General features: G+C 44.9%; 1 protein-coding gene across 1 annotated transcript in view; it reads left to right on the top strand.

Annotated features, from left to right (window-relative positions):
- Positions 1–23,806, top strand: part of mid2 (midline 2) — a 121,299-nt gene that overhangs the window by 79,925 nt on the left and 17,568 nt on the right. Inside the window, exons 6-9 of the mRNA XM_080007973.1 lie at positions 2,174–2,322; positions 6,240–6,367; positions 7,293–7,436; positions 20,505–20,666. Of these exons, the coding sequence (XP_079864099.1) occupies positions 2,174–2,322; positions 6,240–6,367; positions 7,293–7,436; positions 20,505–20,666 (583 nt within the window). The remainder of the gene's footprint in view (positions 1–2,173; positions 2,323–6,239; positions 6,368–7,292; positions 7,437–20,504; positions 20,667–23,806) is intronic.

The following is a 23,806-nucleotide window of genomic DNA, read 5'->3' as shown; positions in this document are numbered from 1 at the left end:
ATATTTTTGTCAGAGTAAAACAGTTCCATATTTGTTCCTTCAATTTTTTCATATTTTATATTTGTTAATTCCATTAGAAAAAGCCGAAGCGCCGTGCTTGAACAGATACAAAATACAGCTAAATGAAGTTACCATACTTATCAGTAGGACCAGATTTTGGAAGTCATTTCTCGCCATATTGTGCAAATATGAAAAAATTATTTAAGAAAATTAAAAATTAGATCTATCATCAGGGAAACCATCAGGGGGAAATGTAACATGTGTTCTGACTATAAAATGGGATAAAACTCAATTTGACACCACTATGAGACGAAGAAAATGCAAATACTGCTTAGCAGCGGCGCCCCCAGAAATTTTACACAGGGGGCGGCCAGACGGTGCCACTGAAAATCTTGGGGTGGCACACCGTAATGGAATTTCGAGAATTCTATTATGCTGTTCAGGCGGCGGGGCTCGCAGAGCATTTCTGCATTCTGCTCTGCGAGGGCTGGCTATATGCTATATTTTAGTGATTAAGCTTCTACTTTCAGTGTGTTTACAGACTACACAACGTTTACGACGGCACAGGTCTATGCAGGCATAGCCAGTGCACAGCATGTGGAATTACTAAAGTACCGTTTCCTTATGGAACGAAACAAGCACCGTGCGTAATGAGGATGCCTTCTCTGTCACCAACCCCCCCGCATCGCCATTTTGCCTAGAGCGGCAAAATGGCTAGAGCCGGCCCTGGCGGTGGCCCCCACTGCCCTCCCTTGGGACACCCCTGCTGACCAGACCAGAATGAGGATGTCCAGCAACACACCCACACACACACACTCACACACAAACACACACACAAACACACATGCACTCCCGTCCAGCCTGAAACCGCATTCCCGTGTTTTCTCAACATGATCCCATGACAGAGAGAACAATGGGGATCCAATGTCCAGTGACTATTGTGAAACATCCACAAGGTCGCTGGGATCCCTCCCAATGACCTCTGTGTGTGTGTGTGTGTGTGTGTGTGTGTGTGTGTGTGTGTGTGTGTGTGTGTGTGTGTGTGTGTGTGTGTGTGTGTGTGTGTGTGTGTGTGTGTGTGTGTGTGTGTGTGTGTGTGTGTGTTATTTAATTGCTTCTCCATCTGTGCTCGAACACCAATATAAAACAAATGGAAGCAGTTTATCATATTGTAAGATTTATTTTTGGGCGTCAGGGGTCAGAGTATTGGCAGGTTGAGGTTGAGGTTCTGGGGAGTTACCTTGTGTTAAATATTTTTCTTGATTCCCTCTGCTAGTTGCATAACGCCGGTCTGGGCTTGTGTGCTGGTGTTTAGGTTTGTCTGCGGTTTTGCATGTGCCTACTTGTGTTTTGTGATTACTCCATTGATTGCAGTGATATTTTCGAAGTCTGCCCACCAAGGGAAATTTGAAATAGAGGTCGCAGCCTTTTAGAATCTAGAATCAGATTCTCATCGGTTGCTTTGGTAGAAATGACTTTGACTTGGTCGGGGTTTTGCTGCTCTGCATTGCATTTGTCTGAATTGTTCTCTGAACCAAGGAACAAATAGATGAGAAATTACGTTATATTTTAATATTCAAGAATAAAAGGCAATGGATCCTGGATTGTGCTGTTATGTCATTGCATCTATATAAACAAGTATACATATATGTTTAAATATATTTATATATATATTAAAAATATTATTATATAGTTTCAGAATAATATTTATTTTTATTTTTATCAATATTTTGAGTCCAGACACACCATGCACTGTAGAATTATTCAATCTTTTACATGATTTACTATTCACATGAACAGTTAATTAGTCATTCATACATTACTTGAACACCAGTTGAGGATATTGATAAGCAAAATGAACGATACATTACTGTTACACAATCAAAATACAACTACTACATTTCTGATGCTGAAATAGAATTTTTAAAATATTTTTGTAATTTTCTTCTGCACTTTTTTATCAAATTTTGGGGAGAAAACTCAAATAATATAATATAATAATAAAATATTATTGTTCTGCTATAATCCCGAGAACTTGCCCCTCAACCTTGGAAGGACTGAATATTGAGTCATTTCGTTTTGAACGCTGGTACCTGATGGTGAAACCGCACCAAAACCACAGCACGGTGATTGACCATTGGTGTTTTTTGGGGGTGACGCCATGTGTTTCCAGGTGATGAAGCTGCGGAAGCTGGCGCAGCAGATCGCCAACTGCCGCCAGTGCCTGGAGCGCTCCAGCGCGCTCATCACGCAGGCCGAGCACAGCCTGAAGGAGAACGACCACGCCCGCTTCCTGCAGACCGCACGCAACGTGGCCGAGAGGTGGGGCCGCACGCACACACGCGGACACCTACACACACACACACACACACACACACACACACACACACACACACACACACACACAGGGTCAAGAGTCCAGAAATCTGATATATGCAGTGGAATGCAAACATTTGGGCAGCACAAGTCACAGTGAAAATCTAAGGCTACATTCACACTGCAGGCAAACGTGTCCCAAATCTGAGCAAAAAGAAAAAACAAAACAAAAAAATACAGACCTGAGTCAAATATTTTGTGACTCAGGGGTTATTTTCTTCATAACAGTGTGAACAGCACAAACCACATGGAATCTTATCGCGTGCCGCGTGTGAAGTTCTTGTGCGCATGCGGGGTCAGTTCAGGACCGTGACCACTTCACACTGGAACCTGATATCGGCCGCATTTAAAAAATTATCCGAACGTCCAAACAAGAAAATTGGATCCGAGCGGTAAATCCAAATTGAGCCCTCCGGCTTGCAGTGGGAACATAGCCTTTGCGAATGGAAGGGCCGTTTTTGTTTTGTTTCTCCTTTTCCATAAAAATGTGAGGGAAATGTCATCGGCCCATTGTTCCGCGTCCTTCACCTCAGCTGAAAGCGGCGCGCCACGCCGCGCTTGCGGTTGTAATTTAACACACGCACTCAGACGAAATCCATTTTTTCACGGTAATCACGGAGACAAATTGTCCTCGAGCCTTTTTTGATGAGTCTCGAAACATCGAAAGAAATCAAATCCTTAATGAGGCGATCTCAATCTGACGATAGGACAAGCGTTGAATACCGTTTCATGCAAAAACATTGCCCCGCGGGGAAAAGCGACGATCGCACAGGTCTGCAAGACCGACGCTCTCTCTGCGTGGTCTTGAGTTGAGGTCTGTATCACAAAACATTTGTGAGACAGCGAGGTGGAGGATTATGGGAAATGTGTCTTGTAGGTTTCAGGTAAGCAGTTGATTATGGTTTGATAAAGGTATTATAATGAAGGTCCCATAAAGGTGGTGTCCTGAGGAGCGAGGTGCGGCCCGGTGTGTGCTGTACTTCCTGTACAGCAGCAAAAGGTATTAGGGTGAGAATTATACGACAGGTGATGACATATAAAACTGTACAACAGTCTCTCAAGTCTCTTCATATGCGACTTATAGGAAAACTTTTTATTTGGTATTTTTTTACCTAAACCTTTTTTTTTCCGCATCATTGGGAGTCAACCCAAGTTCAGCTTAGGCTTAGATCTTTAGGGGACCATATCCGGCCCTTGAGACAATTTAATGTGCCCCAGCTTCATGTTGATAATATATTGATAAATCTTGAAAATCTTTTTTTTTTTTGTGATTTAATGCTTAATTAATAGGTGCAATTTCAACTACTGTTTCAAAATATGAAACATAATTAAATAGTTCCTAAAGATGTGAACAAAAAACGAACTGACTGCAAACACCTCTCCCCCTCCATGGAATATCGTCTAGACTCTCCATGAATGGAAGTTTTAGTTTTAGGCTTTATTTTATTATTTTACCCAGTTGAGTCTTTTTGATGTTGACAACACTCGATAAATAAATGAAGAGGCTCTCACATGTCGGCTCCCCGGCCTCCTCTCCTCCTCTGTTTTTTGGGGCTCCAGATTGCTGTGGCAACGGTTTTATAAGCTGCTGTCCCAAAAACATCAAATCCCCTGCATCTGTGTGTGTGTGTGTGTGTGTGTGTGTGTGTGTGTGTGTGTGTGTGTGTGTGTGTGTGTGTGTGTGTGTGTGTGTGTGTGTGTGTGTGTGTGTGTGTGTGTGTGAGCGCGTGCGCTTGCGGTTTTTAAGACACTCATTACATCACACATCCAACAAAAGGCCCCAGAGAAATTCTGAGATTTTTTCCTCCTCAATACCAAAATGAATAATTTGTTGTCAGCCATTTGTTGTCAGCCCATCATGCTCTGCTCTTCTTCTTCTCCATCTTGCGCCTCCACCTCCACCTCTCACCCCGTCAGAGGATAAATTCCATCTCAACAGATATTCTGACAAAATTCAAACAAAATTATGTTATAATTCATCAAATATTTTAGGGCGGCCCTAGGCATAAGTGGACTTAGCGCCTGCTTAGGGCCCCCGTGGCCACCAGGGGGCTCCACCGTGAAACCTCCTCTCCGCTGCATATCCCTGTTCTCTGTTTCTCCAAAAATACCCACACTGTTTTTATTTTACATCATGTATTTATCTTCCTCTGTTTCCTAAATGAAGAAAAAAAAAAAACGCGCTATCCGTGCCACGTCACACAAGTAAAGGCTCGGGCTGGCCCCTGATGGTTTTACAGCGTCAAACAAAAATACGTTTCTCGCTGCTGACATTTTCTGCAGTTTTGAGATTTTTCTGCAAATCTTCCTGCGCCTTTCATCGCATTTTTATTTTTGAAAACTTCAATAATGAAGTCATCAAAGATAAAATCATCCAAAAGTATATATCACTGTTCTGCAACAATTATGCAATAACCCTTAAGATGTTAAGATTTATTTTAGGTTCATTGCGCTCCGGACTTTGTCCATATTGAATGCTTCCTGAATTCTGCTATAACCAAAAATCGCCAAAACTAGCATTTTTCATCAACCTCCGCAAAATGTCTGCGTATTTTGAGTAAACTGTTTTTATTTCAATAATATGTTTGTACCAGATGGACCAATCCAGAGGCCAGGCTGGTACGCGAGTGTCGTTCAGAGACGTTCGCATGGCTGTTTGCTTTTATACTTGTACAGATTTTTTTTTATTATTATTATTTTTTTTTTTCATATTGGAAAATTTGAACCAAAAAATATGCATATGCAAATACAAATCCGCGTTTGAACCTCATCCTCAAGGCGCTTTTCTATCTGCTAATGCTAGGGCCCAATTACGTGATTTTCAAGGCCGATTTGGCAATCATTTGAGATAGAGCTGAGTCGTGGTAGTCCAGGTACTCGGGGGTAGTTTCGCTGTAGAATCACAACTATCAACGAAGTTGTTCGCCTGCACGATGGCAAAGCCAAAGAAAGCGGCGGATTGTGGACTTCTGAAATGGAGGAGCGACTTGTGGAAGGGTGGCGACTCATGCGGGTCTGATTAGTGTACCATGTCCGCACTGCAAGTTGGCCGCACAAACAGCCGCCGCCGCAACCGGTACGGCATCCATGTTTGTTTTGGTGGCAAAGTATCACAAGATATTTTGCCTCTCGTGAGAATCGAGTGCTGGAGCACCGCAAAAGTGCGTCCGTCTTCAGATCTGTGCTCCTCAAAGACAGCAGTTGTTAAGTGTGGGCGCAGGAGAGACTGAAAATCGCTGAACGTCAGTGGTTGCATGTGCGCTGCTCCACTCATGTCGCTGTCGTTCACGATTTGAAAAAAAATCATGTCATGTGGTCCGACTTGAATCTTCTTTCCCTTTTCGAACCTGCTTCGCGACAGGAAGTTGGACAATTCGACCAATCTGCTTGTTTGACACGCAGGAGGTTTTGGGAGGTGTTTAGGGTCGGCTCCTCTGCAACCTAGGGTAACCGATAAGCCCTTGCCCCGCGTAGCTCCCCCGAGACGTTTTTGTGTACGTTCGTTCAGCAGTAGTTGTACGAACAACTCTCGAACAATTGTCTCTCTCTGTCTCTCTCTCTCTCTCTTTCTCTCTCTCTCGTGCGCTCTCTCTCTCTCTCTCTCTCTCTCTCTCTCTCTCTCTCTCTCTCGCTCTCTCTCTCGTGCGCTCTCTCTCTCTCTATCCATTGTTTCACCTCCTCCTTCACCTTCTCCCCTGTGTCATGTCTTACAGCCTTCTTTATATTTGTCAGCTTTCTTCCTCCTCGTCTCATCACCTCATCTGTGGCCTCTTACACACAAACACACACACACACACACACACACACACACACACACACACTGACCATCCCCTGACCCCCCCCCCCCCTTTCCGCCCCCGCAGGGTTGCCATGGCGACGGCTTCCTCCCAGGTGCTGATTCCAGACGTCAACCTGAATGAGGCGTTTGACAACTTCGCCCTTGACTTCTCCCGCGAGAAGAAGATCCTGGAGGGTCTGGATTACCTCACAGGTACTGACGTTGTTTTTTTATTTTGTTTTGTTTTGTTTTTACCTTTTTAGTCTGCGTTACTCTTGGAGTCAGTCGACCACATGAGTTCTAACTAGTGTTCGTAGGGACGCTTCCAATACACTGGTCTCTGATTTATGCATATTCAGAGAATACTTATATATACACTGATCAGTCACAACATTAAAACCACCTGCCTATTGTGTAGCTGCCCCTCGTGCCACCAAAACAGCTGTGACCCGTGGAGGCATGGACTCCACAAGACCTCTGAAGGTGTCCTGTGGTATCTGGCACCAAGACGTTAGCAGCAGATCCTTTAAGTCCTGGAAGTTGTGAGGTGGGGCCCCCATGGATCGGGTTCGTTATTCCAGCACATCCCACAGATGCTCCATCGGATCAGACCCCAACGCCCCAACGTCAAAGTCACTCAGATCCTTACGCTTGCCCATTTTTCCTGCTTCCAACACATCAACTTCAAGAACTGACTGTACACTTGCTGCCTGATATATCCCACCCCTTGACAGGTGCTATTGGAATGAGATGATCAATGTTATTCACTTCACCTGTCAGTGGTTTTAATATTGTGGCTGATATAAATATATATATATATATATATATATATATATATATATATATATATATATATGAGTACCTTAGTACTTTATCAAGGGTGACTACAGGTCCTCAAAAAGTCTTAAATCTGTCTTGAATTTTATTTTACAAAACTTTGTCCTTCAAAGTCTTTAATCTTACATTTACATTTATGAATTTTCACCATACACAATTTGTCTGATGTTTTGTCAAAATAAGTCAAGTTGTTCTGCATCAGAGTCAACATTTTTGAACGCTGAACCTATTTCAATTTGTCTTAAAATGAACTTAAAAAGTATTGAATTCAGCTCTCTGATGGTCTGTTCCCCCCGCGCAGCTCCTAACCCGCCGTCCATCAGAGACGAGCTGTGCACGGCGTCGCACGACACCATCACCGTGCACTGGACATCAGAGGACGAGTTCAGCGTCACGTCCTACGAGCTGCAGTACACCATCTACACCGGCCAGACCAACTTCATCAGTGAGTCAGACGCACGCGCGCACACACACATACACACAAGAACCCCGGCACACACACACACACACACACACACACACACACTCACATTGTTGCATCACTGTCCTTGTTTATTCACAATTTAGATTTCTGAGAAGCAAAGTGATAATCTCCATAAATAAGAATGGGGAAATATTCGTGACAGTCATTTTTTGTTGTTGTTCTGTGGCGTCTCTTGCTGTGCAAGTCAAAACCAAAAAAGAGACGCTCGATACCGACTCCTCCGACAGGGGAAAATATTTTACATAAGATGCCGTTGCATAACTCTGATTCTCTGCTTCGCCTTATTTCTTTGCTCGTATTTATAGATAGAGCTATCAAGTCATATTTAATAGGTTCTGTTAGTCACTGCATTGCCTTAAATTTCATTGCTGGGGAACTTTGAACGTCTTTGCTGTTTTCCTTCCGACTGGAAGGGGAGTGCTTCTCCCCTCAAGATGTGAGTCTGTTTTTGTCTGATTTGATATATTCAAAGCTTGTTTTAAGAGTTTTTGATGTATGATGTATGAAGGCATGTCACAGTCAAACCGCCCGCTTGAATCTGTAATACTCCTGGAGACAGAGTTTGCACCAATCATCTCTAACGAGCGTCGAAACCCGCGCGTTTCCCCCGACTCCTGTTTCTTTTTCGAAACACGCTCAGAAAGTGGGTGGTGGTGTCGGATGGGCGGGGCCAGTGGATGCTAGGCCACGTGCATCGTCAATTGCACTGAAGTTAACTCTTAAATCCCTCGCTCTCTTTTGTCTCCGGCAAAACATTATTGTTAATATAGTCGAGTGGGGGCGTCGCTGAGCTGTAGTGGGCGGAGCCTAAGACACAACGAATCAGGAGTTTTGCATTATGAATTTTTACTATCAATGTGGTTCCGGTTATGGATGCTATTCCCTGAAACCATGGAAACGGTTACTATAAACCTTTACATTTCCGATTTAATAATATTGCTAAGAATTGATGATGAACAACCATAAATTGTTGGCAAAAGGTGATTTTGAGTAAAGGATTATGTCATCGACACATTTTATGGACATCTTTTTCGACCGGCTCTCCGTTTGGGTGTTTGCCTTGAACTGTGGAGTAAAGGAACATTACTTCATGTCCTTTTGATTTGTAAAATATACAAACTCTTTGGTTTGAGGACGAAACCACAGCACTGTCATTTCAGGGCAGGTCTTTTTTTTTTCCATGAGTCAGGCCTTTTTCCAAGTAGTCTGGGGACACTCGTGCAATCCCTGCCATCACCCAAGGTCCAATTTCTTTACTTGTGCGGAAACGGTGGCGCATAAGCCCCAGATGCAGAGAGCTGAAATGGAGCCCCACGGATGGCGCAGCTCTCCAAGCACCACAGAAGCATGATTGGATATCAGAGCAGCGAGATGAGATATGGGTGCAAATATGTCACATCGGTTTCAAGACAGGGTATTGAAGCAACTTTTTTTTAGTGGGTGGTGGAGGCAGTTCACTATTTTCTTCTCATACTTTTACTGACAGTAAATACACTCATGTCTTGATGTAATTTCATACAAATAAAATAATTACTGAGAAACCTGGAATTCTATGACGGTCATACATGATGGTGTTAATCATTTACATTTACATTTAGTCATTTAGCAGACGCTTTTATCCAAAGCGACTTACAATTGTTCAAACACCGACGGACGCAGCCATCAGGAGCAATTAGGGGTTAAGTGTCTTGCTCAAGGACACTACAGCATGCTAGCAGGAGGAGCCTGGGATCGAACCAGCAACCTTTAGATCACTAGACCACCAGCTCTACCGCCTGAGCTACCATCCCCATGTAATTTTCATTTAATGGGCACATAATTCAAAGAGTGCAAAAAAATGTATATAAATTGTCAAAATGCATGGTTTATTTCTTTCATGCTTCCATACCAACATGAGAAACAACCAGTGTGCAGTGCAGGTATACACAGAGCTCACATGAGAGGTCATACCGAGGTGCAGAGCCATAAATTAGCCAAAAAAAGTCAAGTGACGGTTATGTACCACCTGCCGTTCGCCAGGTTAAAACCACAGAGGAGAGTCTGTCCCAAGGCCACCCTGACTTGCTGCATTTTTGGGAAGTGAGTGTGGTGGGCCAGAAGAATGGAACGTCTCATCCCGTGACACACAAACATTATAACACAGTAATAACAGTGTCATAACTGTGTAACTACCCTTGCGAGTTTCGCACCAAACTCTCGCTTTGGTTCCGTGTCTTTGGTTCAGGGGATTATAAAGAGGCTGAAAAGGTGGATATTCAATGAAAGAGCTGAAGTGGAGAGGAGAGAAGGAGTAGGGGCGGGGGGGTGGGGGGGGGGGCAGGGATCAGGAGAGGAAGCCAAAGACAGAGTGGATAATGGTAAGCGGGGCAGGTCGGAGGAGAAGAGTGGTACTCACCGATGGATGAAGGCTGTGATTATTGGGCACACAAACACACACACATACAAACACACTGACTCCCATTTTGTACAGTACAGTTCACACCGCACCTTTCCACTCGAATCCACCTTTTCTTTCCAGTCGTTTCTCCTCTGATCCTTTCACTCTCCCCACTCGTCCCCTCCATCAGTGTATTGTCATGACCTGAATGGTCCAGACCTGAGCCAGTAAGAAGTCTGGATCTCTGGACGACATTTCTTTCTATTGAAGTACCACAATAAACTTTGAGTAGCCCCGGGAAACCAACTCACAAACCGATCCCTAGACTGATCCCTTATACTGTATACCCACAAAGTTCTCTCCTTCTTATTACATGGCCTGCCCTTTTCAATATGTGTGATGGATAAAAATATGCAAAACCATCTTTTCTGTGGTATAAACAGAAAAAGATTACCAAATATTAAAACATTATTAAAACAACCTTATATTAAAACCTTAAAATAACAGGTACAGTACAGTACATTCATCTGCTGTAGCCTTTTGGCGGTGAAGTTCACCAACTCCCCAATGCAGCCACTAAATACGCAGCAGTTGTTGATTGAGGGTGAGGAGGATCTGGAATGGTTCCAGGAATCTGGCGGAATCTGGAGTTCAAGCCTTTCCTCCAGAAGTCGCAGCATTTTTGGGTTTTATAGCATACCTTAAATATAATACCTTGAATATTGGTGGTTTAGTATAACATGTAATCAGTTTATTGTTTATTGGGTTAATAATTAACAACAGTATCATCTAACCAGTGGATGCAGCTGCCGAGCCCCGGCCGTTTCGGAGCAGCGGTGACACATTTCACAAGTGCCAGACGGAGTGATTCAGACATTCAGCCACAGAACCTCCTCAGAGACCCAGACAGAGACTGAGAGAGAGAGAGAGCGAGGGAGAGAGAGAGAAACCCATTTCGACTCGCCACACCGCTTGAGTTTCTACCATTGGGTTTTCAAGTGGCTAAACGCTCCCACTTGAGCACTGTCGACTCCCTTTCCCTCCCCCCTGGTCACGGGCCGCAGCCTCAGATGTCCCGGGAGATGGAGGGAGGGAGGGTTGGCAGGATCATCCAGGCATAGCAGCGGAAAATGGAGCATCCAGTGAGGATGCTGCGGTACGAGGGGAAACCACAGCGTGGAACCGTGAGCAGTGTCAACAGATGAACCTGCCACGTTCATCCAGCGGTGGAAAGTAACAGAGTACAAGTAGTTATGTTACTGTACTTAAATGCATTTTCTGTACTTACTTAAGTATATTCATATTTATATGTAACAAAAGCAGGACAAAGCAAAACAATAAATCAGGTACTGGATTCATTCTTATGTTCTCGTCAATTTATTAGGTCCTTATCAAAAATGACCATGGCACAACCGATTTCTATTACTTTGGAACCGTATACTTGGTATAAACCTCTCCCAATACCCTGCAAACAAACAGCTGAATGGAAAATTATTCTCATTGGCTATAATTTAAAACCAATGCAGATGAAAAGATTGGAGAAAATTAATATCGTACTCAGTAGCGATTTGAAAAATACTATTTGAAAAATAGCGAAGTAATGTAGTAGTAGTAGTGTAGTCGTGTAATGAATACTCAAGGAAGAGTACAATTACAGACAATTAAAAATACTCAATTAAAATTACTTATAAGAATAATACAATTATTTAATTAATGAACTACATTAAAATCAGGGTATGAGCATTAAAAAAATAACTTAAGTGCATTTAACAAACAAGATAAATATTATACAAATTTTCAGATTTCAGGAGACCATGATTGAATAGGTATGTTCCACATACCTATTCAATCATCCATCGACCCACTCATCCATCCATCCATCCATCCATCCATCCATCCATCCATCCATCCATCCATCCATCCATCCATTCCATTGATATCATCAGTGCAAAATGCGGGTCGTCTGGCGTTGTCCCTGATTCGGTGTGACAGGTAGTCAATCTGTAGACGTCGTCGGCCTTAAAGTCCGGACTTGTTTGCATTTTCATTTGTCGCCTCTTGTTTCGCGGCGTTGTTGCCTTCCGGCGGCAACATCGAGAAAGACCGGGGACAGGGAGTGAATGATGACGGAGGGAGAGACGGAACAGCGCAGGGTGATAAAAACAAAAAAGATAGATCGGCTAATAAAGGGAAAGATAGACGGCATTTCCATTTCAAGTAGCAGTCGCAATGTCCAATCTCCCTCCCCCTCTCTCTCTCTCTCTCTCTCTCTCTCTCTCTCTCTGGCGTCAGCTCGACATCAAGCGGGAGCGCTGATGTTACCGCTCTTGTTACAGCCTCGTTAATCAAAGGGAGTAATGTTTAATAGCTTCATCAATAACGCTGTCATGTTTTATTTATCTTTTTGAGGCGTTGAAATCCGGCCAATGCTTTTTTCTTCAGCACAAATTACACATTTGCTTGATGAGAAACTGGCCGTTAAAGACGACGGCACCTGCGCTGCGCTCCAGCCGACAGACGCGTCCGCCGCTCTTCACATCTAGGGCCCCGTTCGGAAAAAGGCCCGCCACGTACGAGGTGACGAGACCCGGTCCCACCGGCTCCCCATAGTGGTCCGTCTTTCATGCCCGCCCGTAAGCCCCTGCCAGAGCCGCAGTATTAAGACGATTATCAAAGACTCTCCGCCGCGAAAGAGAGAAAGCTGGGGATCACAAGCCAGGCGACGGGGCGGTCCTTTGTTGGCTCAAATGACTCTTTTCATCCCCCGCTACAGTCTAGTCTAGTCTAGTCTACCACGGTGGTTCCCAACCTGCGGTGCCAGACCCCCGGCAGCGCGTTGCCAGAGATCGCGGGAGACATTGCAAGGTCCTAATAGGTCCTATGAGCATTGAAATATAAGCTGCATCAAAATCCATGACCATACTGTAGGTTCTCAACGTGAAGTCCGGGGACCCCCAGGGGGTCCTACAAGAGGCTGCAGTGGGTGATGACTCATAGCGAAACCTCTACCGTTATTTAATTTACAAGATATTGGTTTACGAGCAGCATTAGAGAACATTAATATACAACAATAAACATGAGTGTTTCGGTCCTAGCTTCACTGTTATCTCCGTAAATGTAGTACAGGCACTGAATCATATAATTTAAAGATCTTCTCAGATCTGGGTCCGAAAGAGAAAAATCCTCTTCTAATGCACGTCTCAAAACCTGGACCCACCTCATAAACACGTGAAAAACGCACGTATTTTGTTCCCGGCTTGAGGCAGGTTTGATTCAGGAGGTCTCATCTCAAAAGGCTGTGAACCTCTGCTCTATCTCGACAGCACGTCTCCGATTTCGCTTTTTTCCTTTTTTTTTTTTTTTTTTTTTCTTGTCTCTTTCTCGATGGTGACGGCAGGACACAGAGTCGGGAGGCGGGAGGAGGAAGGGATAAACACCGAGCGACGGCGGCGACACATTTATCACTCCGGCGAGTGTGCACATCTGCCGCCACAGATGCAAACGCACCAAGCAAACACAGACGCACGCTTGTTCCTCCTCTATAAATGAACAGAGGCACACGCGCGCACACACACACACACGCACATTCGTAAAAACACACACACACACACACACACACACACACACATTCGAGAAAACACGCACACACTGGCACCTTCGCCTTGCATCATCAAAGGCCGACCCCGTTTCCTCTCCTGTGATGCTTTGTGTTTCTCTTCCTCTCATAACCCTTCACAGACACCTACACAAACATTTACACACACACACACACACACACACACACACACTTGCGTGCACACACAGCTTCTCCCTGCGTCTCTATTCCTTTCTCCCTTATTCTCTCTGCAGTGACACTTTCTCTCACTCTCGCCTCCACGGCTTTGAAGACTCGCCGCGGCTGGCAAAGCGTCTGTAAGCCCCCGCTTTGCACCGGAGTAATGGGAGGTGTGCAGTGCCCCCCCCCCCCCGCCCCCTCCACCCGCCGCCCCACACGCCTCGGTGGATCTGTTTGAGAGACGGAGGGAGTAGAGGTGGAGATCAGAAGCGTCGGGTCTGAAATGGATGGCTTAGGAAGCTCCTTTTTACTGCAACTCCCCAAACCTCCAACCCCCTGCTGGAAACGTTAACAAGGAATCGCAGTAGCCCGGCACGATGATATCGCTGGAGTATCGATATCACGACATGAGACCAGGTTTATCGTAATATTGGGATTTTAATTGTGATATAGACAAATGTTGTCTTAACGGCCGCATTGGAGTTAAGTAATGCAATTTAAGGACAACATTTAACTTTATCTCGACACGATACTGTATCTTCTGGGATATCACGATGCCGATATTAAATAGATACAGTATATCGCCAAGCTCCATTGCAGAAACAGCTATTGTCTGGGATTTTATCGTAAAGACAGCGTTTGTATGGTTAAATGTTGTCTCTCAGGCTGCTTTACAGTAACTTATTTTTTCCGAAGCCGCCTTAAAGACAGCAATTTAGGTATTTTGGGAAATCTAGTATCATATCACTATACCGGTATTGTAACGATATATCGCCCCGCGCCACATAGACTGTTCTCGCTGGTTCTAATCAACGCCTCTACCTACGTGGTCGTTTTATCCTAGGGATGTCACAATTCTCCAAACCACGATTCGATTGGACTTTGGATTCGAAGGGAACGATTCAATTCGATTTTCGATTTAAACGTATGTATTTTTTATTCAGCACTGATGGCTGCCATGATGCCATTGTTAGACTATCGAGTGTTGATTTGTAAAGAAAAACACTTGTTTATCCCTAAGCAACTCTTATTTGGATAATGACAATTATAAATAACAACAAAAAAAAATGACAATATTTAAACAACCAAAATAAGCGCAGTTATTTTTGCCAAAGGGGAACGCTGGTAGTAAAAGGCGAATGGCTACCTGTGTCTTGTCTTCTACACGGACTAAAACGCGACCGGTTCTGCAGTCAGCTCCAAGCAGTCTGCGCGTCCGCCGCGTCGGAGCGGTCGAGATCAGCTGGCGGGCGGGTGCAGTGTCCGCTGAGGGACGCGGCGCAGCGGAACCTTCCGCGGAGCCGCCGCCAGCTCGCGCCACTCCCAACCAAATTTCATGAAAGTCGGTTTCCGAGCCCGCCGAGCCCATATCGGGGTCAACATGTCTGTGATGTAGCTTGGAGTCAGCAGCCAGACGCGCTTTTAAAAGGGATCAGTAAAATCTTAAAAACGGATCCTGAACCCAACAGGGAGCCAATGGAGAGAAGCCAGGGTTTGGGGGGGATGAGATCGCTGCTGCGTCCTCAACTAGTTGCAGGCGGGAGGGTGACTTTTAACGAAATGGAATGGTCTCTCTCAACTGGCAATTTAATTTTTTTTGTTTAAATTCATCACACTAAGATTGGATACGAGGGTCGGGGCGGAGGAGTGAAGCGGGATTCAACGGGGGAACCAATCACAGCGTCGCGGCTTCTCAAAAGCAGGAGGGGGATAATTATTTTGCCGAAATTGATCGTTTGGAAACAGACGGAGGTGGCACGGAGATCAGAAGCGGCGGGGGATAATCTCCTCCCCCGGCCCCCGCACCTTTTTGCCGCCTTCCCCCGCGCTGCCGTCTCCTTATCTTCCCCCGAGTCGCCGCCTCGTCCCCGGCGTTTTTCCCGCGCGGCCACGCCTCCGTGTCTGTTGTTTTTTTGTGGGCTTTTTGGGGGGAGGAATCGATTCCAGCGTGGACAAGCCGCGGCTCTGCTCCTTACGTAAGGTGCGTTTATTTAAGACGGCGCTTTGGCGCCAAAGAGCGGGAGAATATATCAGCGTGGAAGATGGAGGGAGAGGAGGAGGAAACAACCTCCGCCTCCTGCTTCCCGCACGGCAGCAAGCTGCGAGGGGGGAGGAGCCCCTCTCTCTCTCTCTCTCTCTCTATCTCTCTCTCTCCTTCTCTCTTTCCTTATCGCACTTCCTTCCCGCTCTCACCGTCTCCTCTCTCTCGCTCGTCACCCTCACTCTCATCCCTCTCTCTCTCTCTCTCTCTCCGCCTCGCCTCCTCATCCCTCTCTTTCCCTCTCTCGCCCCCCCTACTCCCTCTCTCTTATCCACATCTCTCTCTTTCTCTCTCTCTCTCTCCCTCCCTCCCTCCCTCCCTCTTTCCGTCTCGCTCTTTCGTCCCTCTCCAGCTCGTCAACCTCTCTCTCCACCTCGCCCCCTCATCCCTCCCTATCCCTATCTCTCTTATGAAATCCTCTCCCCCCTGGCTCTCGCCCTCTCTCACTCTCTCTCTCTCTCTCTCTCCCTCTCTCTCACTCTCTCTCATTCCACTTTCTTTCCATCTCTCATTTCCGATCCCCTCTCTTGTACGTTCTCCTCCCCTTCACCCTCCGCCCTCTCTTGCTCTCTCTCCACCTCTCTCTCTCTCTCTCTCTCTCTCTCTCTCTCTCTCTCATCATGCTTTCCCACCCTCTTTCAAACTCCATCACTCTATCATCCCTCTCTTGATCTCTCTCGCCTCTCGCCCTCCCCCTTTCTCTCATCCGTCCTCCTCTCCCTCTCTGTCATCCCTCTGCTCCCCCTTTCTCCCTTCCCCCTCTCTCTCCCTTCCCTCTCTCTCCCTCTCTCTCTCTCTCGCTCCCATCTCGCCTCTCCATCCTCCCTTTTTCTCCCCCTCTCTCGCTTTCTCCTCTCCCTCAGCCCCCCTCTCTCTCACTCTCGCTCAAAAGCTCTCTCTCTCTCTCTCTTCTCTCTCTCTCTCTCTCATCTGGCTCTCTCATTCCCCTTTCTCTCTGTCCCGCTCTTCCATCCCTCTTTCAAGCTCTCTCTTTCTCTCATCCCCGTCCCTTTATGCATCGTGAAAAGGGCCGGTGCCGATGTGTAAACGACATCTGCCTTCGCCCTTACTTTAAGAACACCCTCCCTCCCTCCCTCCCTCCTCCATCCTCATCCCTTCATTCATACTTAAAAACGCCTCACTTTTAAAGGGCCTTATTTGCGTCCTGTGAAGTATTTATATTTACAAGCAGACTCTGGGACATCACTAATGCATGCTGTTGCCATCTCACTCAATAATTCACCACGTGTCCCTTAGAAGGGGACGAGTCGCAACCCTGAGAGCTCTTCCCTCTCCCTTCCCTCTTTCCCCTCTTTCCTCTCTCTTCCCTCTCTTCCCTCTCTTCCCTCTCCCTTCCCTCTCTTCCCTCTCTTCCCTCTCTTCCCTCTCTCTTTCCTCTCTCTTCCCTCTCTCTTCCCTCTCTCTTCCCTCTCTCTTTCCTCTCTCTTCCCTCTCTCTTTCCTCCCTCTTTCCTCTCTCTTTCCTCTCTGTTCCCTCTCTCTTTCCTCTCTCTTTCCTCTCTTTCCTCTCTCTTCCCTCTCTCTTTCCTCCCTCTTCCCTCTCTTCCCCCTCTCTTTCCTCTCTCTTCCCTCTCTCTTCCCTCTCTCTTCCCTCTCTCTTTCCCCTCTCTTCCCTCTCCCTTCCCTCTTTTCCCTCTTTCCTCTCTCTTTCCTCTCTTCCCTCTCTTCCCTCTCCCTTCCCTCTCTTCCCTCTCTTCCCTCTCTCTTCCCTCTCTCTTCCCTCTCTCTTCCCTCTCTCTTTCCTCTCTCTTCCCTCTCTCTTCCCTCTCTCTTCCCTCTCTCTTTCCTCTCTCTTTCCTCCCTCTTTCCTCTCTCTTTCCTCTCTGTTCCCTCTCTCTTTCCTCTCTTTCCTCTCTCTTCCCTCTCTTCCCTCTCCCTTCCCTCTCTTCCCTCTCTTCCCTCTCTCTTCCCTCTCTCTTTCCTCTCTCTTCCCTCTCTCTTTCCTCCCTCTTCCCTCTCTTCCCCCTCTCTTTCCTCTCTCTTTCCTCTCTCTTTCCTCTCTCTTCCCTCTCTCTTTCCCCTCTCTTCCCTCTCTCTTCCCTCTCTCTTCCCTCTCTTCTCTTTTTTTTTATACTGCAGGGAGGAACAGAGAAGATGGTGGGAGAAGAAAGAGGGACCCGAACCTGACTAGAGTAACTGATTCACATCCAGACAGTTTTTGCCTTCGTGCATGTTCTGAAAGGTGGCGTCGAAGCCGGAGAGCTCGTGATTGGAGGGCGGTTTTCTTTTTTTATCACAGTCTCTCTGAAATGTCTTCTTATAATCTTACATCTGTTGTCCCTGAAATTTGTTTTCATTGTGTTGGTCTGTTTAGCTCGAGCCTCTTGTAAAATAAAAGACCTTGATACTGCAGAGAGGAGGGCGGTTCTCTACAAATACCGCCAACAGTCTAAACATGAAAAATATAATTGGATTTCATCCCTGCCCATTTGTCTGCGTCTTTACCTTATTTCTCTGGTGTAAGGCTGCCCGGGTATCAAAATTCGGTGCTTTAATCGGATTGACGAAATTGCGGCTGCGTCGAGTATCCAAACCTGGTGTTTTATCCGGTGACATCTCAGCTTTCCTGCTCCTGAATTAAATGCCCGGAACAAAAAGCCGGGGGTCTTGCCGCTCCCTCGGTGTATTGGAAGTGTATGAGAATGAGAATGAGAGATGAGAATTCTGACCATGAAGTGCCGCTTCTACTCAAATGTTGTGCTTTTCTCACGTTAAAACCATCATTTAGAAAAGGAGAGTGGGAGGTAGTGTCTGTTCGTTCGAGCATCAGATCCAACCATCCTGAACACACTTTGGTCATCATCAAGATTCATTTAAATTTGGCACTCCTTTGGGGGCCGTTTTGAAAAATGGCTGTCGTGGTCCTCAAGGGCCAAATTCGGCCGCCTCCATATCAAAGTCTTTCTGTGACATTTCCATCTACATCTGTGCCAAATGTGATGCTTTTAGTGGAAAGGCTGTGTGCCTAACCGCCCCACTATTTATTTGTTTTTTGTATTTTCATTAATTTTTTTGTATATAAGATATATAAACAAAGTTATATTTATTTTAGATTTTTTTCAAAGCTTATCAAATATGTTTATTATTATTATTATTATTATTATTATTATTATTATTATTATTATTTGATTGTTATTTTTTATTATTAATATTTTAAAAAATGATTTAAAAGCAGTATATTGTTTTTAATTAAGTATTCCCAATCTAAAGAGGGACATTTGGTAACACAAATAGTATTGAAGATTTCCTGAGGACTGTTTCATCACAGGGTCACACAACATGCACTCACACACCAATTTAGGGATCAAATGTCCTTATACTGAGGTTGGATACTGTGATTAAGTGAAAAGAGCAAATTATTGATGCAGCTTTACAGAAGCGGAAGTGAGTCCACTGGAGTCACTGCGTCGCTATCCAGCCGCAGTTCTCTAAAACGCTTTGGGTGGAGAAAAAAAATACGCCATGTTAACTTCATCTCCTACGTCTATAAGTTTGAGCGACGCAGATGGGTTACCTTTAATATTTTCTCCCCTCAGGCACAATCTGCAGACGCTCCCCTGCGACGCGGTGCTAATGCTTTATTCATAAAACGCCGTGTGCTCAGCTCGGTGCGCACGCCACACTGAACCCCGACGTAAAGGCACTGGAACGGATCCGTCTGAACACATTTTAGCTTTTATTTATTAATTTGGAAATGAAAAAGAATCACGCCAAACGGCAAACACATCGTGACACCATGGGCTGTGCGAGCGCGAGAGACGGGAGGAATCGGGGCGAGGAATTAGTGAAGAGGGATCCGCGAGCTGAAGGATCCCAGAATCTGGAAGAGGGGAGTGTCAACATTCGGGTTTTTTTAAGCAATTTCAAATTAAATAATTATTTACTTGAGAAAATAATCAGGGGCTGATGGCAAGATGTTAAAGAGAAATAGGTGATTTTTTTTTTTTACCTTAGAGCAATTGTCTTGATCGATCAATACAGCTGAAAGGCCAGGATAAAATGCTGTACTGGTCCAACAGCGGTTCTGTAGTCATAGGTTTGTCCCGATGCTGTTGTGGTTTTTGATGGTGTTGTGTTGGGATTATGTTTGTTTTCTTTTGGCATTGATGTAGGAAGTGCATGTATACTTTTAGAGAGGTTTCGGTTCGGTCTAGTCTTCATTCGGGTCGTAGTATGGGGGTTGGAGGGGATCTGGGGTCCTACTCTAGATAGACTGACTGAAGTGTTATTGGTGTTTTTATGACATTATTTCACACAATGGAAATGGGGTTTTTTTCTCATTAAAAAGGCGTGTCTTAGCGGAGGAGAGAAGTCGTTCAGAAGTCAAATACTGAATATGGATCCTTGGCCCTGTGGGTCATATGGATCCCTATTCAGGAATCTTGCCTCTTGCCTCATGTCATTGTTGTGAAAGAGCACCATTGTGTTTTATGTTTATGAGTATTTTCTAATTATGTTTCCTGCTATGTTTGTTTGGTACACCTTACAAACTACAAAACAAAATGAAATTTAAGAGGCTGTGAGAGGTTTTGCAGCAGAGTGGTTGTTCTCTCTCTGAAGCCGGATCCGATCCTTGGCACCACAGACCCAGGGGGTCACCACTTCGCCCAGACATGATTTTGGCCTCCGCATGTGAAGGCACGTCTTGTTTATGCCAGTGTTTTTGTGGTTTCCCTCACGCACGTGTGTGTGTGTGTGTGTGTGTGTGTGTGTGTGTGTGTGTGTGTGTGTGTGTGTGTGTGTGTGTGTGTGTGTGTGTGTGTGTGTGTGTGCGTGCGTGCGTGCGTGTGTGTGTGTGTGTGTGTGGCGGGTCCAGGTCTGTACAACTCGGCGGACAGCTGGATGATCGTGCCCAACATCAAGCAGAACCACTACACGGTGCACGGCCTGCAGAGCGGCACGCGCTACATCTTCTTCGTCAAGGCCATCAACCAGGCAGGGAGCCGCAACAGCGAGCCAGCGCGACTGAAGACCAACAGTGAGTAGAGAGAGCATTTATTTTTAAAGGGATATTTATTTATTAGGGAGCGGGCATTATTTTTGTTTTTGGTAGTAATGCAGCAGTTCTATAGTCCTGGCCTCACCTCAAGTCCGAGCTCTCTCCCTCTGTGTGGAAACAATTGATAGGTCACAGCGTGGGTTAAAAACCAGCAATGCTTACTTACAGAAGCTGTTTTATCTAGTTTGAAGTTGTTTTAAGCTGTATTTCTTGCCCCTACTGTGTGTGAAAGGAAAGTTAAAGAGTTACATGTAGGAGGAATATGTCATGGTGGTTATTGGTTTTAATCTTTTTTATTATTAACATTATTGTATTTTAAAAAGCTTGACAGTCTGAGAAAATAAAATAAAATAATAGAAAATAGATTTTATTAGAAATTGCCAAATATACACAAATATCTGAAAATTCCAAAACAGAAATAAATAATAATGATAATAATAATAATAATAATAATAATAATAATAATAATTATTATTATTATTATTATTATTATTATTATTATGATTATTATTATTATGATTATGATTATTATTATTATTATTGTTATTACATTATTATTACTATTACTATTACTATTACTATTACTATTACTATTGCTATTATTATTATTATTATTATTATTATTATTATTATTATTATTATTAACATTGGTTCACCATGACCAGGAATCATTTCACTGCTATTTCCTATGTGACCCACCACGGATCTTAGGTACATTTTGTACTTTCACAGCATTTGAAAGTGTAGAATCAGAGCTTCAAAACAAGGTGTCACTCCTGCGAATCAAGCAAATATTTTAAAAGCTGTGACTTGTTAATGACGAGGGTGCGGCAAATTGTGTTTCTGAAATAATCACCCTCAAAAAGTGTCCCCAACATTTGGACCCATTGTGGACTTGCCACATGGCCACTTGACACCCTGCTGTATGGGACAATCTCTGCATTGTTGTCGTGTTTTGAGGGAATGTTGATTAGCGTCATCGACACACACATCATCTTTTGTTTTTAAAAAAGCTGTTATTTAACAGTAAGAATATACTGTACATATTTTAGAAAAGTGGAATTATTTAGAAGATTAAAAAGTGTGGACAACACAACAAAATGTACAGTCTGTCAATAATATTTGTCTTTGTATCGCAACCTCTGTGTTTCATTGAATATAAATGCAGTATGTGTATGCCAAATAGTGTATGCCAAATAGCCAAAATCGCCTAGGAACGTTAATTTCTATTGTAGCCTTTTGTCAACCCTTTTCATGTAACACTCTCTATGATGAATTGCCAAAGTTGACATCACTTCTTTAGACCATGTTCTAACCTGTTGAGGGAAGTCAAACCTGTAGTGCATCTTGAAGTGGTTTGCTCACAGGTTGAACACGACCACCCAAAGAGAAGTTGAGGCGCTCGCAGGTGTTTTTGGAGTTGTAGACCTCCCTCTCCGAGCGTATTTCCTCATGCTGTGGGAATCGCTTCTTGTAGAAACTTCTTCCGTTGTAACGACAACGGGTGTGTCGTCGGTCTCCTCCGGTGGTTCTTGAAAATATTCCATTTCATCGTCACATTCAGGTTGAAATCGCTGTTTGAAATGTTCTCCAACTCCGGGATAACACAAAGATCAGATCCAGCGTCGCTGTTGGAGAACCCACTATCATCGTGGAAAATCAAGGCCGGTGTGCGCTGCTTACACTGACTTGGATCTATCGCACCGGTCAGATTAAAGTCCGCGATATGATTAAGATCTTCCGCCACCTGCTTCTCGTAATCCATAACAACGCGGACATGAAAGTTTCATAGACGAGTGTAACCGAAGGCCGTAAAGCGAAGTGTCCTGCGCTTTAAACATCTGTTTGCGGAAGTGACATTGGCTTACCTTATTCGTGTTTGACGCTGCCTACACAACTATGAATCCAGGTGTGTGTGTGTAAAACGAGTAGTATTTAAAGGTTGAACTCTATCAAAATGGTTTCGCATTGTGACTTCACATCAGATGGAATATGGGGGAATTATCTTCACCCGGACGGTCGCTTTAAAGGAAACGCTCGATTGGCGTTGTTCAGCGTCCCGGTAAGTGAATTGCGTTTCCCCATGTAATCTAACAGGAATATTTAACTCCACGGTTTAACGTTTATCTGCTATTTAGAAATCAAACTCGGTTTTGAAAATACGTTGAGAAATAAAAACAAGAGGAACACAAATCTGGAAAAATCTCATTTTCCTTCAAGAAATGTTCAACTCATTTGGCTGCTGGTGGTGATTTTAGAAATGTGCGACAGGATTTCACTGCAGGTTTCACTGCGGTGGGTCACATATGCATGTCTCTCTCACACAATCAGGGACCCACAATCTCTCTGCAGACTAATCAGGGGGGTGGATGGGGGGTGGACGGGTGCGTTGACAGTTGCCCACAGCTCCATCCCCCCTCCCACCTCCCATCCCCGTCATCCCTCCGTCAGCTCCCGTGGAGGGGAGGGGACTGCTTTCAAAGAACGGGCCCAAGGATGAGCAAGTGTGACAGTAGCTGTGTGTGTGGATGAATGTTTGTTTGACTGTGTGTATGTGTGTGTGTGTGTGTGTGTGTGTGTGTGTGTGTGTGTGTGTGTGTGTGTGTGTGTGTGTGTGTGTGTGTGTGTGTGTGTGTGTGTGTGTGTGTGTGTGTGCGTGCGCGTGTGGGTGCGCGCGTGTGTGCGTGTGTGTGTTCTTTTATGGCATTAAAGAGGATTACCGCTGCAGAATGATGTGCGGGTGACACAGAGGTTGTTGGATGGTGGGGTGGGGCGGGGGAGAGGTGAAGTGAGGGGAAGGCCTTTTTTAAAGCCCAATGTCACAAAACACACACCACACACACACACAACATTCACACACACACATATAGTTTTCTCAGAGTACGACTTGCTTTACTCTTGTCGCTCACCCTCATCCTTTTCTCCCGCAATGCCTTTTGAACTCATTATTCATCATTCGTTCCTTCCCCCTCTCTCTCTTCTCTCTCTCTCGCTCTCGCTCTCTCTCTCTCTCCCCTGCCGTGTACTCCCACTCACTGTCATTCAGTGTTGCGTGTCTGCTTTGCCGGCGGCATCCCGGCAAATCCAGTTCCTCCCACATTAGAGTCGGGTCGTGATCA

The sequence above is a fragment of the Zeus faber genome, assembly GCF_960531495.2.
Source record: "Zeus faber genome assembly, chromosome: 10".
Classification (NCBI taxonomy): domain Eukaryota; kingdom Metazoa; phylum Chordata; class Actinopteri; order Zeiformes; family Zeidae; genus Zeus; species Zeus faber.
This window is presented reverse-complemented; position numbering and strand designations above follow the sequence as displayed.